At 43.7% G+C, this 18,827-nt stretch overlaps 1 protein-coding gene across 1 annotated transcript in view; it reads left to right on the plus strand.

Annotated features, from left to right (window-relative positions):
- The window catches only part of LOC311101914 (uncharacterized protein), a gene marked incomplete at its 5' end in the record, with an annotated part of 95,681 nt that overhangs the window by 50,340 nt on the left and 26,514 nt on the right, over window positions 1-18,827 (plus strand). Inside the window, 18 exon segments of the mRNA XM_084143157.1 lie at window positions 242-364; window positions 1,925-2,050; window positions 2,470-2,592; window positions 3,669-3,791; window positions 4,152-4,289; window positions 4,555-4,677; window positions 5,029-5,151; window positions 5,465-5,662; window positions 5,807-5,938; window positions 7,905-8,033; window positions 8,487-8,615; window positions 8,943-9,077; window positions 10,128-10,262; window positions 10,893-11,018; window positions 11,378-11,509; window positions 11,647-11,775; window positions 12,010-12,141; window positions 12,587-12,715. Coding sequence (XP_083999283.1) covers window positions 242-364; window positions 1,925-2,050; window positions 2,470-2,592; window positions 3,669-3,791; window positions 4,152-4,289; window positions 4,555-4,677; window positions 5,029-5,151; window positions 5,465-5,662; window positions 5,807-5,938; window positions 7,905-8,033; window positions 8,487-8,615; window positions 8,943-9,077; window positions 10,128-10,262; window positions 10,893-11,018; window positions 11,378-11,509; window positions 11,647-11,775; window positions 12,010-12,141; window positions 12,587-12,715 — 2,385 coding nt within the window.

Here is an 18,827-nt window from a genome sequence, read left to right on the forward strand (position 1 = left end):
ACTCTTTCTTTGTGGGTGTCTGAGAATATTGTCTGCAGACCTGGGTTCAAATAGTATGTGAAATCATTCGAATACCTTTTTCAGCTTGCCTGGCTCAAGGGAACCAATGGAATACTACCAAAAGTGCGAACTCTGCCCATCTGGCACTCCATGCAGGCTCAAGCGAATGCTCAAAGTTTGAACAATTTCAAATACTTTTTGAACCCAGGTTTGATTGTCTGTCCATCTGTCTCCTCTGTAGATGTGAATGAGTGTGAGGAGCTGAATGGCGGCTGCCAGCAGACCTGTGTGAACACGGCAGGTTCCTACCACTGTGAGTGCAGCCATGGCTTCCGCATGCACACTGACGGAAGGACCTGCATTGGTGAGTATTGACCATGTGAGACCAGATTCAATCCCGGTCGTCCGCACAACTCAATATTATGTTAGCCTTCTGAGCTAAAGCCTAGGTATTGGTTTAGGCATTGAGAGCTAATACTCCATTATTCAGGTCTCAGTCAAGGTTACTCATTACACAAGCACAGTTCACCAAACAATTCTGTAACTTACTACCTAATTTACTTTAGTAAGCTTTGCTTCTTGCCATGTTGAATGATGGTACTTTGTGGTTTGCGCCTGCGTAGCTAACAAAGCTAACATCTGGTGCTGCCTTTGAAACCCCAGGAGACTGGATAGCGATTCACACCTCCACCAAAGTGTCTCTGTTTTGTGTCTCCAACACACAGTTCCAACGTGAGAGAACACAGGACACAGACACTCTACCACACGACAACCAGTTGGTCTTTAGTGAGGGGCTCTACATCAAGAACTTGAGGCTCCATAAGGAGGACAAGAGAAGGTTTTAGATTCCCAATGTTGGATATTAGTGTTTATGTAGGTCCAACTTATTGGCACATGAACTGGACAAAAAATAACAACTGTAGAAAAAAGGTAATGCCCACTCACTGTTTGCCGCTCCCACAAGTGATCTTCAATTCCTATCATCAATAAAACCTGATAAAATATCACTTGTGTGAGAGCATTAGTGTTAGTGAAGACAAAGTTCACTGTCGTCTTCAACCCTCAGTGGGTAGACTCAGGATTGGTGGGTGGGGTGGAGGGATGAGGGGGATGAGAGGGGTTACTAATTGCGTCTGCTGAAGTCATCACAGTTCAAGCAAACCATTTTCCCCCTCTGGTTTTACAGGCCGTCTATGTAATCAGGTCTGTCTTTAAGGCACCCTGAAGGCCCAGCGCTGACTTCCTTATTCAGCACAGGAGTAAATCATAAGAGGGATAAACAGGGATGGAAATATCAGTAGAACCCAACCAGGGGAACCCACTGGAGAAGCTGGAACCTGCAACCATATTTTTACTATTTCTAGTCTTTAGAGCTTTTTGTAATCACAAGTTCCCATTATGGCGGTGTGAAAAGGCGGTGCTGGTCCAACAATGTTGTAGCCCACAATATAGCTCTTCCCTCTTTGGATTCATACTTTAGTGACAGGTCTCTAGGAAGGGTTACTCGTTTACTCACCAAATGGTGATCAAAGACAACATTAGCGAAAGTACAGATGTAGGATCTTAATTTGAGCTAGTTTGCTACATTTGAATTATTATGTGGATTATAATGAATGTACATTTTTGTAGGGGTTGATATATTTTTCATTGGGGCAAATCAAGTCTGAAATGTGAAAGTGGAAATGACAAACTTTAGAAGCCTTTTTAAAACTAAAATACACTACAAGTTGGCTTTTCCAAAAGAGTGATCAAATTAAGATCCTACATCTGTAACTACCTCACCCTGCTGTCGAATACCTCTCTCCTGACAGTTGCCACATCACTTCATTTGCACACAGAAATGTTTTTCTCTAGTCTGTCAGTCTTTCATGTATGAAGTTGTTCATTTCTTGTGTCTGTCTTTCTGTCTGTCCCAACTATGAAGCTGTGAACTCCTGCTCGGTGAAGAATGGTGGCTGTGAACACAAGTGTGTGGACATGGGCAACGACCACTACAAGTGCGAGTGTCGTAGGAACTACCAGCTGAAGATGGATGGGAAGCACTGCGAGTGTGAGTCCTGACTACATTGGATATGGTGCTCTGACTTCCCTACAGCATACAACAATAGTCACTTTATGTTAGAATGGATAGCAAAGAGTTGCATATAAAGAACAGGAGGCAGGTTTCAGTTTTCGCATGGCCAGGATATGACTAAGTAAAACTGTCTCAGTGAATTGACACTGAGTTACATGAAGGTCATAAAGTCACATGCTGTGCTGACTGTGGCCTGGTCTGTCTGCCGCCTGTCTGTCTGCCCCCTGTCTGTCTGTCTGTCTGTCTGTCTGTCTGTCTGTCTGTCTGTCTGTCTGTCTGTCTGTCTGTCTGTCTGTCTGTCTGTCTGTCTGTCTGTCTGTCTGTCTGTCTGTCTGTCTGTCTGTCTGTCTGTCTGTCTGTCTGTCTGTCTGTCTGTCTGTCTGTCTGTCTGTCAGTGAGGGACCCCTGTGTGGACAGGAATGAAGGCTGTGCCCAGCTGTGTCGTTCTGTGGACGGTCAAGCAGAGTGCAGCTGCAGAACTGGGTACACACTGGCCAGAGACCACCAGGGCTGTGATGGTAAGAGCACACACACATGTACTGAATGTATGGAAATGCACTGACATGCACACATGCATGCACACACACACACACACACACACACACACACACACACACACACACACACACACACACACACACACACACACACACACACACACATACACAAACTGTCGTTCTCATATTTCAATACGCTGTTACATGCAGACAATCTTCCCAGAAATGTCCTAGAGTGAAGGAGACTTTTACAAACTTGTCTATAAATCTCCACCATCCTGAACCCTCTTAAGAAAGCAAGCCTAGTTCATTAAAGCCGTCATTAAGAACTGGCCACTGAAAAACCATAGCCATCACCTCTCTCCATCTCATGAACTTTCTCAAATTTTTTCACATTCGTGGAAAGCAACATGTGAACATTGAGTTTTAACGGTGGTTTAACTGACACTCCGTTAATGTAAACGTTTGTTATTCTCCAAAAGCAGTGCGCCTGGACAAAACAAAGTTGGCATTCATCAGAGAGTTGCCTTTGTCCCGGGCCATTAGAGCTGAGGCTTTATGACCCGGGCCATGACTGGAGCTGTGCTGTCTGTGTGTGGGGGGCTAAGCTGATTAACTCAATGGCTAGAAGATACTACTATAACATGGGGGTGGCTAGAAGGCTATAGGGTTCAGGCAACTTCATTAAACACAACAGTCTCTCTTTGTATGTGTGTGTGTGTGTGTGTGTGTGTGTGTGTGTGTGTGTGTGTGTGTGTGTGTGTGTGTGTGTGTGTGTGTGTGTGTGTGTGTGTTGTGTGTGTGTTTGCGGTATGCTTCATAATCAAGAGCAGCCCACCACCAGGTCTGTGCTTTAGCATTACGATGACGAAAGGTCAAGAGCAGATCACTGACCCACAAGACAAAATACAATTTCTTAACCAGAAGCCCTCGGAAACAAAGGAAGTAGTCATGTTGTTCCTAGCTTATATTTATAACCTCATTCATAGCCTCATATCAAAAAAAGTATTACTCCATGGATCCCTGTAATATAATCTCAACCTGTGCTATGTGACTGTGCCCTATTGACTTACAGTATATCATGCTATCCTTTGTAGACATAGATGAGTGCAGCTCGGGCCAGGCCATGTGTGCCCATCGCTGTGTCAACACCCTGGGCTCCTTCAGCTGTATGTGTAACCTTGGCTTTGAGTTGGGCGCTGACGGCAAACAGTGCTACCGTGAGTACACATGATCATTTACATTTTAGTCTTTTAGCAGATGCTCTTCTTACCCAAAGCGACTTACAATCAGTAAATTCAACTAAAGCAGGCAAAATCACCGTTGCGTAGCATCAAAGTTAGGGCCAATAGTTTTTTCTGACCAAGAAGAAGTTTGTGTCCCTCATCGTAGGCTTATAACTAAGGTCAGGAGTTTGTCCTGGTCAGGTGACATGATCAGGAAAAACTCCCTGACCCTAATTGTAGTATGTTCTTGTGAAGCTAATGTGTGAAAGATGGCTAATGTTTTGGTTTATTGCAAACAAATACTGTTGTTGGGTTCCAGCCTTCACTTCACTGGTTGTATCCTCCTATTTGCAGGTATTGAGATGGAGATAGTGAACAGCTGTGAGAAGAACAATGGAGGATGCTCCCACCACTGTGAACACACCACCAATGGACCCCTCTGCTCCTGTAACCAAGGATACCAACTGACTGAGGACAGGAAGACCTGTGTGGGTAGGTACTCTCTGTTAGGTCATCTCAGAGACCAGAGTTTTTCCTGGTCAGGTCATAAGGTAAGGAAAAACTCCTGGTTATAGTCATTCTCTGTCTCTACGATGAGTATAGAAGCAACAGATCAAACATTGGTCTTGTTCATTAAGCACCAATGTTGTTGTTTTTCTGAAACAGGTAGGGACTACTTTGACTTGAAATGTTATTTTTCAATGTGTTTCCCCTTGCGTGCCCAAATGAACAATCATATTTTGTTGTATCTCCCCAGACAGTGATGAGTGTGAGAGTGGGGAGGCGTGCTGCAGTCAGTTCTGTAAGAACTACCCAGGGGGCTATGAGTGTAGCTGCAAGGCCGGCTACAGGCTCCACGCAGATGGCTGTGACTGCAATGGTAAGAGGACAATACGTTGACCAGTATCCACTCATTATCTAGATCCAAATTGACTCTGGATTGAGTTTACATTATTTTATAAGACAGAGGTGACTGAATGTGAAGTATGATTAGTATGAAATACAGCACATTGATGTAGAGACTCTTGAATGATGATATACATGAAGGGGCACGTTTAGCCACCCATTTGACAGTGGCGGTCAAGATTGATGATTGATCTCAGAGAAGATGATTATGCATTGACAGTGTATTATAACTCATTGTACTAGTTTTGATAATGTAAATAGAATACACTTGTATAGTACCTTTTCAATCTTCAAAGTACTTCCTATTGTTCTGTGGTCTTGTCAGACATTGATGAGTGCCTGGCAGAGAGTTCTGTCTGTGAACAATACTGTGTGAACACCCTGGGGACCTACGAGTGTTTCTGCAGACTGGGCTTCCGTCTGGACCACGACCAGAGAGCCTGCATCCGTGAGTACTATTTGATCATAATATTATACTGTACTATGCTATGCTATACTATACTACTATATACTATACTATAGTATACTGTCATTTCACAGTGAATTTGTATACATTGTTTTTAAACGTGTAAAAGTAACTCTGAGAGACATTTGTGAGGTTTTCTAACAGCAGACTGTAGTAATGATACAATCACTTTAAGTATTCAGATGAATGTAATGTAAATTATAGTATAGTATAATATAATACAGTATAGTATATTTAGATGTAATGTAAATGTTCTGAGTGTCTCCTCTCCACCTGCCTGCCTGTCCCAATGCAGCGCTTTACGACAGTGACCTGGATGACGATGAAGAGGAGGATGACGCAGAGGAGGATCTGGAAGTGCACAGGTTGCCAGATCTGCTGTTCCGACGGCCCCCTCAGCTCCTGCAGTACACTGCAGCCCTTCACTCACCTTATGGTGATGATGAGGAGGAAGAGGCACAGAGAGGGGAACTCACCCTGGTCAGCCACATAGGTAGCCAATCAGTGCTTACATACATGTCTGGTTGATGCTCAATGTTATCACACATATACTCAGTCTCAGACATTGGACCTACCATATGTGGCAAAAATTGTAAATCATGCCATGGTTTTACAGGACTATGTGTGTGTGTATCAGTGTGTCTAGATGACTCCTTTGGGGATGACTGCAGTGTGAGCTGTGCTGACTGTGAGAACGGAGCACTGTGTGGTGTGGACAGAGACTTCTGTGAATGTACACCTGGATGGACTGGCGTAATCTGCAATGAGAGTAAGTCACTCTCCTCTTCTCTCCCTATCGTCTCTTATTATCACTGTAACCATTGGAAATCATCTATCACCTGACAGAGTTTCAGTGTTATTCAGAGTCTATTATTGAGCAGGCAGTTATTTGATTGGTTAGTTCTCAGGGTTAGGTATTTGAACCCAGATCTGGCCTGGAGAGTGGCCAAGTCCCCCACAGAAAGAATACAGCCCCAAGGCCAGGGATGTCCACTGTCAAACACTGGGTTAGAAAGAGGCCAGAAGCCATTGTTTCACAACCAAGCATGATTAATGACTGTCTTTGGGCTGGACCTGAACCAGGGATATAATTATGAGTGGAATTGTGGGATAAATCCATTACGATTAGTCATTTTTATACATTTAAACATGCTCCTTTGGGCTAGTGTTCAAATTCACACCAAGAAGAGTTAGGTTATGATGAGTCCATTTTATCTGACCAGTGGGGAAGATTGAAAACATAGCAGAGAATGGCCATTTTTGTCATCTCATTAGGTTTTAATCGTTAGCTTGGGAAGAAGACAACTACAATGTTTCCATCATTAATGTTATTATACACTGAGTGTTCAAAATATTAAGAACACCTTCCTACTATTGAGTTGCACCCCTCCACCCCTTTTCCCCTCAGAACAGCCTCAATTCGTCGGGGAATGGACTCTACAAGGTGTCAAAAGCATTCCACAGGGATGCTGGCTCATGTTGACTCCAGTGCTTCCCACAGTTGTGTCAAGTTGGCCGGATGTCCTTTGGGTGGTGGATCATTCTTGATACACATGGGTAACTGTTGCGTGTGAAAAACCCAGCAGCATTGCAGTTCTTGACACAAACCAGTACGCCTGGCACCTACTACCATACCCCATTCAAAGGCACTTAAATATTGTGTATTGCCCATTCACCCTCTGAATAGCACACATACACAATCCATGTCTCAATTGTCTCAAGGCTTAAAAATCTTCTTTAACCTGTCTCCTCCCCTTCATCTACACTGATTGAAGTGGATTTAATGTAACAAGTTACATCAAAAAGGGATCATAGCTTTCACCTGGATTCACCTGGTCAGTCTGCGGAAGGCAGGTAGCCTAGCGGTTAAGAGCGATGGGCCAGGAGCTGAAAGGTTGCTGGTTCGAATTCCTGACCCGGCAAGGTGGAAAAAATCGGCATTTCTGTCCGAGAGCAAGGCAGTTAACCCCCAACAACAACTGGGCGCCGATGACATCAATTAAGGCAGCCGCCCGCATCTTTCTGTTTCAGAGGGGTTGGGTTAATTGCGGAAGACACATTTTGGTTGAATGCATTCAGTTGTGCAACTGACTAGGTATCCCCTTCCCTATGTCATGGAAAGAGCAGGTGTTCATAACGTACACTCTGTGTATATAGACATGCTATTGCATTTTGAATGACAACATTTGTTAGATATGGGAAGGCAGTGCTGTGTATGCCTGGATACAGTGTAACCAGAGAGGACTATTCTCAGAATGTGTTATGTACTGATTTTGCACTAGCCTAGCTTGCCACATTGCCACATGGCTAAAAACATTACTAATTGCTAACTGACATATTTTCCCTCAGAGATTCATAAAATAGTTGTGTACAAGAAGTGTGACATGGAATGTTGACTGGCTTTGACTGAACCCATTTAAAAGGTCCAGCTGGGTTGTGTGTGGTAATTGCGATACAAGCCGTGTCGGATTAATGTGGGAAACGCAAAAAGCTAATACTGTGGAGAAAGACCCTCATGTGGAGAAGATCATGTAAAAGCAAAGAGTTAGAATGTCTCAATCTCTCTCTCTCTCTCTCTCTCTCTCTCTCTCTCTCTCTCTCTCTCTCTCTCTCTCTCTCTCTCTCTCTCTCTCTCTCTCTCTCTCTCTCTCTCTCTCTCTCTCTCTCTCTCTCTCTCTCTCTCTCTCTCTCTCTCTCCCTCTCCCTCCCTCCCTCCCTCCCTCCCTCCCTCCCAGCTTGTCCTGTGGGGACCTATGGACAGTCCTGTAACACTCTGTGTCGTTGCCAGAACGGGGGCTCCTGTGAACCAGTGACCGGGAGGTGTGTTTGCCCACCGGGGGTGCAGGGCCAGCTCTGTGAGGATGGTAGGGACTGATACACACACACACACCCCAGCACTCAGCCGACTGCTCCCCCACAGGGGTCCAAACACAGCAAATGTTTTCCTTATTACTGGCACTTCAGTAGCCCACCACTCCTCTCATCTCCTCCCCACTGCATGGTTTTATGTCACTCCATGTCACAGCTCCCCCACATCCAAGTCCAGAAGCAGACCAGTCTCCTTGCCTTAAGTGGCTAATCCTATTTAGCTGACCCTGTTCATTTCACCACCCATAAGGTTAGGAACTGGCTCTGCCCTGTAGACATAGCCTGGTGCCAGATCTGTGTGTGCTGTCTCGGCAATATGGTAATGACCATAGGAGTTTGCAAGACAGCACAAACAGATCGGGGACCAGGCTACTGTATACATACTGGAAGAGCAAAATCTGGTCTAACCACATGTGCAACTCTTCTGTGTCTTGTTGACATGTTGACAGGTTGCCCACAAGGATACTTTGGGAAACACTGTAGGCGGAAGTGTAACTGTCCCAACAACGGGCGCTGCCACCGTCTCTATGGAGCCTGCCTGTGTGCCCCGGGGCTGTACGGGCGCTTCTGCCACCTGCGTGAGTACCCATATGATCTACACTACAGTACCCAGCAGCCACCATGACTGACATCTTAATGTAGTACAGCAGTGTTCTTCAGCCCTCATCTTGAAGCTTTTGTTATAAGTTGATTCAACTAATTAACTAAACATCAACCACCGGTTCAGTTCAATCAGGTGTCTTAGTACTGGTCTGGAACAAAAGCATGCACTGCCTGTGTGTGTCTCTTGGACCAGATTTTAGGAACACTGCGGTAGTGACAGATTAAGAAAATGATGTCAATTCCCTTTCTGTAGCTTGGTCCCTGATCCTAGAGTTATAGTGACAGTACCTTCCCTTCTCCAGCTTGTCCCAGGTGGACCCACGGTGTCAGCTGCTCTGAGGAGTGTGACTGTGTTCTGGAACATTCCTTAAGCTGCCATCCCAAGAACGGGACCTGTCTGTGTAAATCTGGCTACCACGGCTCTCAGTGTCACCAAGGTAAGCTGTTCTGGCTCAGACAATACAGTACACGGATATTGAGGTTATTGAAAAAGAAAAATGACATGGTTTGTCTGGATGATAGTGAAGCTCCTCTCCTGTGTGTATGTACAGTACCAGTCAAAGGTTTGGACACACCTACTCATTCAAGGGTTTTTCTTTATTTTTACTGTTTTTTACATTGTGGTATAATAGTGAAGACATCAAAACTATGAAATAACACATATGGAATCATGTATTAACCAAAAAAGTGTTAAACAAATCTAAATATATTTGAGATTTTAGATTTTTCAAATAGCCACCCGTTGCCTTGATGACAGCTTTGCACACTCTTGGCATTCCCTCAACCAGCTTCACCTGCAGAATGCTGTGGTAGCCATGCTGGTTAAGTGTGCCTTGAATTCTAAATAAATCACAGACAGTGTCACCAGCAAAGCACCCCCACACCATAACACCTCCTCCTTCATGCTTTACAGTGGGAACTACACATGCGGTCATCCGTTCACCCACACCGCGTCTCACAAAAACACGGCGGTTGGAACCAAAGATCTCCAATTTGGACTCCAGACCAAAGGACAAATTTCCAACGTTTCTCTTTGCTTATTTGAGCTGTTCTTACATTTTACATTTTAGTCATTTTAGCCCCCCCCCCCCACACACACAACTAATTGGTTGAAACGCATTAAGAAGGAAATCAATTCCACAAATTAGCTTTTAAGAAGGCACACCTGTTAATTGAAATGCATTCCAGGTGACTACCTCATGAAGCTGGTTGAGAGAATGCAAGAGTGTGCAAAGCTGTCATCAAGACAAAATGTGGCTATTTGAAGAATCTCAAATGTAAAATATATTTTGATTTGTTTAACACTTTTTTGGTTACTACATGATTCCATATGTGTTATTTCATAGTTTTGATGTCTTCACTATTATTCTACAATGTAAAAAAATTTAAAAATAAAGAAAAACCCTTGAATGAGTAGGTGTGTCCAAACTTTTGACTGGTAGTGTGTGTGTACATGTGTGTCTGTCTGTGTGTGTGTTTCTCTCCAGAGTGTGATCCAGGGTTCTATGGTAGTGGCTGTGGGCAGCAGTGCAACTGTCCAGTTGGGGCGACCTGTGACCCTAGGAGTGGAGAGTGCACCCGGAGGTGTCCTGCAGGGCTCCATGGGAACCTGTGTCAGCTGGGTGAGCCAACCCCCCTATGGAGGAGACTTCCCAACCACAGTGCATGTAGCTAGGGACAGGAGTGTTTCCTGGTCCATTCAGGAACAACTCCTGACCTTACCCTCATGAATGTGGAAATATTAATGGGTGTGTGTGTATGAGTGTGTATGCCTGCATGCGTGTGCGTACATGTTTGCGTATTAGTTTGCTCAATAGGCTTCAAAAGTGTTCCTCTTCTGGCAGCTTGCTCTAAAGACCAGTGGAAAGTTTCAGTGGCTTTAGTCTCTCCTTTGGTCCAGAGATATTAAAGAACGTTCAGGAGTTCTGTTTAAATCATAACTCTGTCTCCCTACAGACCGGCCAAGATAACATGGAGGGGTTATTTTAGACCTAATGCATTGTCCAGACCTCCATGAGGGTCCCTTTATTAAAGCAAACAAATCATCCATCTCTTTAGGGTTTTGTTTAGCTTTGAATTGACGTGAGGTTGTGAGAGGGGGCCATGGAACATCAGTCCACTTTGAGATCGCCTTGCTACTGCACACGATCCCAGTGAGGGAGATATACAGGAAATTAAAAAAGGTTTGTGTAACCCTTTCTCTCTGTCTCTCTCTCCCTCCATCATTCCATCCTCTGTGTATCGGCATGTAGCCTGCAGTGCTGGTCAGTTCGGGGAGAACTGCCTCCAGACGTGTGTGTGTGGAGGAGCACCCTGTGACCCCATGACAGGAGAGTGTATCTGCCCTGTTGGGAAGACAGGAAAGGCCTGTCATCAAGGTAGTTATAATGCTTCATAACTCAATTATTTACTGTTAAATATATTAATACTCATTATTATACTGTATTTATATTTCACCTAAATCTCATGCCGTTTCTTCTATATTGTCCCTCACTGTTTTTCAAATCTGGGGTGAGGATCTAAATTCAAACAGTACAGTAGTATTTGAAGACATCGGTCCACCAATCAGACCTGCTCTTCATCTGCTCTTAAACCTTTGACCTGAAGTCAGTTAAACCATGTGGTCTTGATGGTCATACATCTCAATTAGGGTTTATCCTGACCAAATGACCTGACCACCAAAACTGGTCTATAACTGGTCAATAGCTATAGGCCTGAGTTTTTCCTCCCCCCGTAGACTGCCCAGAGGGATTATGGGGGTTGAAGTGCCAGTTCCTATGTAGAGCGTGTGATAACGGAGCTTCCTGCAACAAGCAGACAGGAGTCTGTAACTGCAGCCCTGGGTACACAGGACAACTCTGCCAGACTGGTGAGTGAAACAAATAAACGACAATAGCCTTCAGTCTTGCTAAAGTAAGGGCGAAAGGAAAGAGAGAGACTGCGAGGGAGAAATACCTTATGATATACTGTGTTATATTTCACCCTGACTATTCCTCTGCTCAACAGTGTGTCCAACAGGGTCCTATGGGCCAGGCTGTGTGAGTACCTGTGTCTGTCACCCTGATGCCAGCTGTGACCCTGTCACCGGACACTGCACCTGTCCCCCGGGCCGAACAGGACACAACTGCACTAAGCGTAAGCACCACTATCACACATACACACAGGCAGATGCACACACACACACACACACACACACACACACACACACACACACACACACACACACACACACACACACACACACACACACACACACACACACACACACACAGGTTGGTAAAGAAAACGACTGTGTGTGTGTGTGTGTGTGTGTGTGTGTGTGTGTGTGTGTGTGTGTGTGTGTGTGTGTGTGTGTGTGTGTCTCCACAGCCTGTGAGGTGGGGTCCTGGGGCTCTGGATGCTCCAGCAGGTGCCAGTGTGCAGACCGAGCCCTGAGTTGTGATGCTGTGACTGGACGCTGTGTGTGTGAGGCTGGCTTCACTGGAAACCACTGTGAACAGAGTAAGACATTTCTTTGGAAATACTGCCATCTTTAGGTAATACACTGTAACACATCTTTGGACCAGATCTGGTTCAAGCAAGTGTTCTACAGATGTAGGATCTTAATTTGATCACTCTTTTGTTGCTGAGAATTTTCCTTTACCACAGGAAATGCAGATGAGCTTTGTGATTTACATAAATTCACTGAAAACCCACACTAACACATTGTTATATTAATAGTATTTTACTTTTCTTGTAGCCTACTTTTGGCCAGCTAATAGCCTAACCATCGATCAAGCAAAATTATGGACTAAACATTAAAATCCTGTTGCTGCAGGATTATTTTGCTGTGACAATATTTTTGCTGTGACAAAAAGCATGTCCTTACAGCAGCAAATGTGTATATATTTTGGCTAGTAATATCTCTGTCTGATGTTGTCCGTGTGTCTCTCCCCTGTTCCCCCAGAGTGTGTGGAGGGCAGCTATGGTTTGGGCTGTGCCCTGGACTGTCAGTGTCAGCATGGGGCTTTGTGTGACCATGTGAGTGGAGCCTGCACCTGCTCCTCTGGATGGGCCGGAAGCTTCTGTGAGAAAAGTAAGACTTGTGAAAAAAAGTGTACTACATTTACACATCTATTCCTAAAACAGGGCCCCATTGGGCAACCTTTTATTTTACATCCTGGTATTTAGCAGGTAGTTACTTTGAAATTGTTAAAATGGCAATTACCTAACAATAGCATATTCATTACATTTTAGTTTATTTGAGATTCATTGAGACAAGCGTAGGTTTGTACACTTGAATTATTTGAGGTAAGTACCAGGAACTATCCATTGTTACCAAATAGTTAGGTAGCCTAGCGGTTAAGAGTGTTGGGCCAGTAATCAAAAGGTTGGTCACTAACCAAATGTTATCTCTCTAAAATAAAATTACCTTACAATATATTTCAAACAAAATCATGTCTGTCTTTTCACTAGCCAATGTCATGGTAAGATGAAAAAATAACAGCTATCTCTTTCACAAGATGCGTTTTTAATTAAATTCACAAAAAATTCTGGAATCAAACCCGTTCATTTATAGGGTGACAGGTAGCCTAGCAGTTAAGAGCGTTGGGCCAGTAACCGAAAGGTTGCTACTTAAAATCCCAGAGCCGACTAGGTGGAAAAATCTGTCAATGTGCCCTTGAGCAAGACACTTAACCCTAATTGTGCCTGTAAGTCACTCTGGATAAGATCGTCTGTTAAATGACCTTATACCAGGCTGTAAAATAAAGCGTAACCCCTCTCTTATGGTCTCTTCTATTGGTCTAGTAATGAAAGTTCTAGTAGAGAAACCACTCAGATTTCACAAACCACCACCCAGTTATGTGACTAGTGTAACAATATACATCTAGCTATATAAACAGAGCTCTACACGGAGGAGAGATTGACAATGAATCTGGTGTCAAGCTGTCCGAAGCGCTTCAATTAAATATGAGTAAGTAATAAACTTTTGTTGTGGGACATTTGTATTGGTCCCTCATAGATCGGTCTAGCTTTGGCTATTCTAGCTGTTATAGGTACTCTTTAATGATTAAGGTTTGACTGGGTTTTTTGAGATCATCATACTATCTTCTCTAGAATCTGTTTAGCCACTCACTGTGGTTTAGTTTTAAACTACCAAGGCAACTTTTCCAGTGAAAAGTCCTATGTTAGACTCTGGAGGGCGCTGGTGTATCTCTGATGGTCCTTGTGCAGATTCTCACACACAGTACACACAGTCCAATTACAGTAAAACAAGACCAACTATATGTGCATATTCCAGAGTAGCTGGTCTCAAGCTTGACTAGCTAATTGATTTGATTTTGATTAGGCTTTGACTGAAACGGTCTAATGCAAATTTGTGGTGTAAGATTTATGTTACCAGTGCTGTAAAATATAGCCTGCTTCATGCGTGAATCACAGTCATGTCACATTATATCATAAGATACATTAACACACACCATTCTGACCTGCAGGATTTAAAATTCCTAGCCATAACAAGCCAATGGTTTCCAACATAGACATCATAGGCATCAGCCTCAATGGAAATGACCATGGAAACTCAAATATAAATATTCTCTCTCTCTCTCTCTCTCTCTCTCTCTCCCTCTCCCTCTCCTCTCTCTCTCTCTCTCTCTCTCTCTCTCTCTCTCTCTCTCTCTCTCTCTCTCTCTCTCTCTCTCTCTCTCTCTCTCTCTCTCTCTCTCTCTCTCTCTCTCTCTCTCTCTCTCTCTCTCTCTCTCTCTCTCTCTCTCTCTCTCTCTCTCTCTCTCTATGTCTCCCACTGTTCTGTTTCTAAAGTCCCCCCAGTTTCCCCATATTGTACAGGGGCCTCTTCCTTTAGGAGCAGTAAAGAAGTGATTTCTACTAGGCAGTGAGGGCCAGAGTTTCCCCTTCCATGTCTCTATGTCTGTCTGGCTGTGTGGTCTCAGGCCTTGGTTTATAGGCTGACTAGGTTGACAGGACACAGCGCTTCAACACACAGGCAGGGATCTGGAAGTAATCCTCATTACTTCCTTAAAGGGGCAATCAGGGACTGGTTTTGGTACATCCATTTTTGGTCTTTTGCATGAATGACATATAGCCATTAATTCTTGAAGAATATAACTTTTGAGCTTAGTTCAACTGTCAATATAAGTTTGTTTTACTCCATTGATTGTAAAACCACATATCAAAACATGGTTAAAACTATAATTTTGATCTATGCATGGCCAGTCCTTACATCCATGAATTTGCGAGTGGTTACATTTCTTCAGCCCCATCTGTCAGCTGTTTACCAAAATAAGTGGAGGGGCCAGTTTGTTGTTTTTCATATCCCAGATTGCCCCTTTAAAGAGCTAATTTAATCAGTGATGTAGCTAGCAGCACACTGGTGGCTGGTGGAGTTTGAGGACTCCCAGTACTCACTATAAACAGAGGCACAACAGGCACAGCACACAACTTAAACCTTCCATCGACAGTGGAAATAGCAGCACAGCCCAGGGTAATATAAAATGACACTTCACTCTGGGCATTGGCGTTTGGTGACTTCAAACCAGGATCCCAATATCTATCTATGTATTTTAAATATGTATGTAAAGGAGAATTCAGAATATAAAAAAATCCCCCTTCAAATTACAAACAGTAAAATAACCTATTTAGATCATGTGAATATTTGGTTGATGTAAACTAAGTGCATTTCGTAAATTGATAAAGATAACTGATTTACGCAATAAGGCACAAGGGGGTGTGATATATGGCCAATATACAGTGGGGAAAAAAAGTATTTAGTCAGCCACCAATTGTGCATGTTCTCCCACTTAAAAAGATGAGAGAGGCCTGTAATTTTCATCATAGGTACACGTCAACTATGACAGACAAAATGAGAAAAAAATTCCAGAAAATCACATATATACCCTTTGTTGGCAATGACACAGGTCAAATGTTTTCTGTAAGTCTTCACAAGGTTTTCACACACTGTTTCTGGTATTTTGGCCCATTCCTCCATGCAGATCTCCTCTAGAGCAGTGATGTTTTGGGGCTGTCGCTGGGCAACACGGACTTTCAACTCCCTCCAAAGATTTTCTATGGGGTTGAGATCTGGAGACTGGCTAGGCCACTCCAGGACCTTGAAATGCTTCTTACGAAGCCACTCCTTCGTTGCCCGGGCGGTGTGTTTGGGATCATTGTCATGAAAGACCCAGCCACGTTTCATCTTCAATGCCCTTGCTGATGGAAGGAGGTTTTCACTCAAAATCTCACGATACATGGCCCCATTCATTCTTTCCTTTACACGGATCAGTCGTCCTGGTCCCTTTGCAGAAAAACAGCCCCAAAGCATGATGTTTCCACACCCATGCTTCACAGTAGGTATGGTGTTCTTTGGATGCAACTCAGCATTCTTTGTCCTCCAAACACGACGAGTTGACTTTTTACCAAAAAGTTCTATTTTGGTTTCATCTGACCATATGACATTCTCCCAATCCTCTTCTGGATCATCCAAATGCACTCTAGCAAACTTCAGACGGGCCTGGACATGTACTGGCTTAAGCAGGGGGACATGTCTGGCACTGCAGGATTTGAGTCCCTGGCGGCGTAGTGTGCTACTGATGGTAGGCTTTGTTACTTTGGTCCCAGCTCTCTGCAGGTCATTCACTAGGTCCCCCCGTGTGGTTCTGGGATTTTTGCTCACCGTTCTTGTGATCATTTTGACCCCACGGGGTGAGATCTTGCGTGGAGCCCCAGATCGAGGGAGATTATCAGTGGTCTTGTATGACTTCCATTTCCTAATAATTGCTCCCACAGTTGATTTCTTCAAACCAAGCTGCTTACCTATTGCAGATTCAGTCTTCCCAGCCTGGTGCAGGTCTACAATTTTGTTTCTGGTGTCCTTTGACAGCTCTTTGGTCTTGGCCATAGTGGAGTTTGGAGTGTGACTGTTTGAGGTTATGGACAGGTGTTTTTATACTGATAACAAGTTCAAACAGGTGCCATTAATACAGGTAACGAGTGGAGGACAGAGGAGCCTCTTAAAGAAGAAGTTACAGGTCTGTGAGAGCCAGAAATCTTGCTTGTTTGTAGGTGACCAAATACTTATTTTCCACCATAATTTGCAAATAAATTCATTAAAAATCCTACAATGTGATTTTCTGGAGAAAAAAAAACTCAATTTGTCTGTCATAGTTGACGTGTACCTATGATGAAAATTACAGGCCTCTCTCATCTTTTTAAGTGGGAGAACTTGCACAATTGGTGGCTGACTAAATATTTTTTTCCCCACTGTACCATGGCTAAGGGCTGTTCTTAGGCATGGCGCAAAGCGTCGTGCCCGGATACAGCCCTTAGCCATGGTATATTGGCCATATACCACAAACCCCCGAGTATAAACTCATTACCAACGTAATTAGAGCCGTAAAAATAAATGTTTTGTCATACCTGTGCTATACGGTCTGATATACCACGGCTGTCAGGCAATCAGCATTCAGGGCTCGAACAACCCAGTTTATAAAACCCTATAATCCTATAACTGTGTTGGCGGAAGATTACAGAGGTCACCAAATTACTAGAGGTCTGCTGGTCAGACAAAATGGGCTGTGGTGGATGTCATGGTGAAATGTACCTAATCAACTCACACCCTGGCATCAAACATGACATCAGTCTGGCATCTCTGTATCTCTGCCAGCAGCTCAAGGACTAGAGCCATCTGATCAGTTGTTGACCAAATACCACCAGTACTGTGCTACCATCACAAAATGAAACAGTACACTATATCTCTATGGCCACTACCACCACAGACACACAGCACCACAGACACACAGCACCACAGACACACAGCACCACTGAGACAGCACCAGGGTTGTAGTGCTGCCGGAGCACGGGGGAGCAGCGCTCCATCACTTTTTTCAATTTGAGATTACACAGAGCTGGTAAAAATATTTCTGGAAAATTAATTATGATACATTTGAAATAAATTATATTTAATTACCACACCAATTCCATGGAAAACAATAGAATGGCAAACCAAATAAATATGTATAGCAGCGTAGAGGTATCCAACTCGCTGAATGCGCCGCTGAACTGCAGAAACAAGTGGCAAAAGTAGGGTGAGTATTGGGAAGCTCTTTCCTGGTCCATCATGCTCTGTGCTCACTCGCTCACTTTGAGAGGGCCGAATCCGACGTAAGGGATGGATCGACATTTACAGAATGGGTACCTGGAGGAAAATGGGGGAGGGTCATGCTTGATACATTTCAGTCAAGGGGAGGGTTTAATATCTTTTTAATCTAGTCCATAGGAGGGTAATGTAATTTGTAATTGATGATTTTTGTATATTTCTCAGTGTTTTAGAATTAGTTTTTTATTAGGCTATAGATTGCCCCTCATCTCTGATTCTCTGCTGGGTGCACAATATCAAGCCTATAGGCTATTTAGTGTGGTCTCAATCAAATTATCCATAGTCTATAGGCTACGAAGTGCATGCTCGGAGAAGCACCGAGCAAAGTTATATTTAAAAGAAAATGTACTTCCTTCCTGAGTCTTTTGCGCTGCTGGGATGGTGTAAATAAAACTTGGCTGCATTACACACTGCAATGGATATTCCAAACTTGAGCCCCGGCCTGCTCTGGCTGATCCAACATTTGTTTTGTGCTGCCTAACCAATGGTGTGCTGTGTAAGCCTACAGTGGCAATTCAGGAGGAGAGTCAAAGTTTTTTTGATTATTCCAGAAAATACTATATTATCCAATAGCCTATGTTCTGTTCAGATTTAGAAGGAGAGCGCGAAGATGAACCGGAGGACCGGAGGTCAACTTTGATAGCTTGCTACTACTATAATTGATTTTAATAAAAACAATATATTTCTTGCCCATGATGTATTTATCAGAGTTATTGACCTCACAATAAGCCAGATTCGAGTAACTTACATTGTGGTGCTGAAACTTGAAGCAGCAGCCACGGCACAACCAATCGAAAATTGACAGCTTATGGTGCTGAAAGTAGGCACATTCGAGTAGGCATAATTCATTTCAACTGTCATTTTAATTAGATTTTACTAACAACAAGAGGGCTTTGTGTTGGAGCCTATTTCTTCCTATTTAAGAAATAAGAGGTAGGCCTACCTGTTTGACAGACGAAATTAGGCTATAGGCTGCTATATCCATAGATTTGTTGGCCAATTCCTCCGCCCACCATGCACTCTTTAAATAGCCTAC

The sequence above is a fragment of the Coregonus lavaretus genome, assembly GCF_964263955.1.
Source record: "Coregonus lavaretus genome assembly, chromosome: 26".
In the NCBI taxonomy this organism is placed as follows: domain Eukaryota; kingdom Metazoa; phylum Chordata; class Actinopteri; order Salmoniformes; family Salmonidae; genus Coregonus; species Coregonus lavaretus.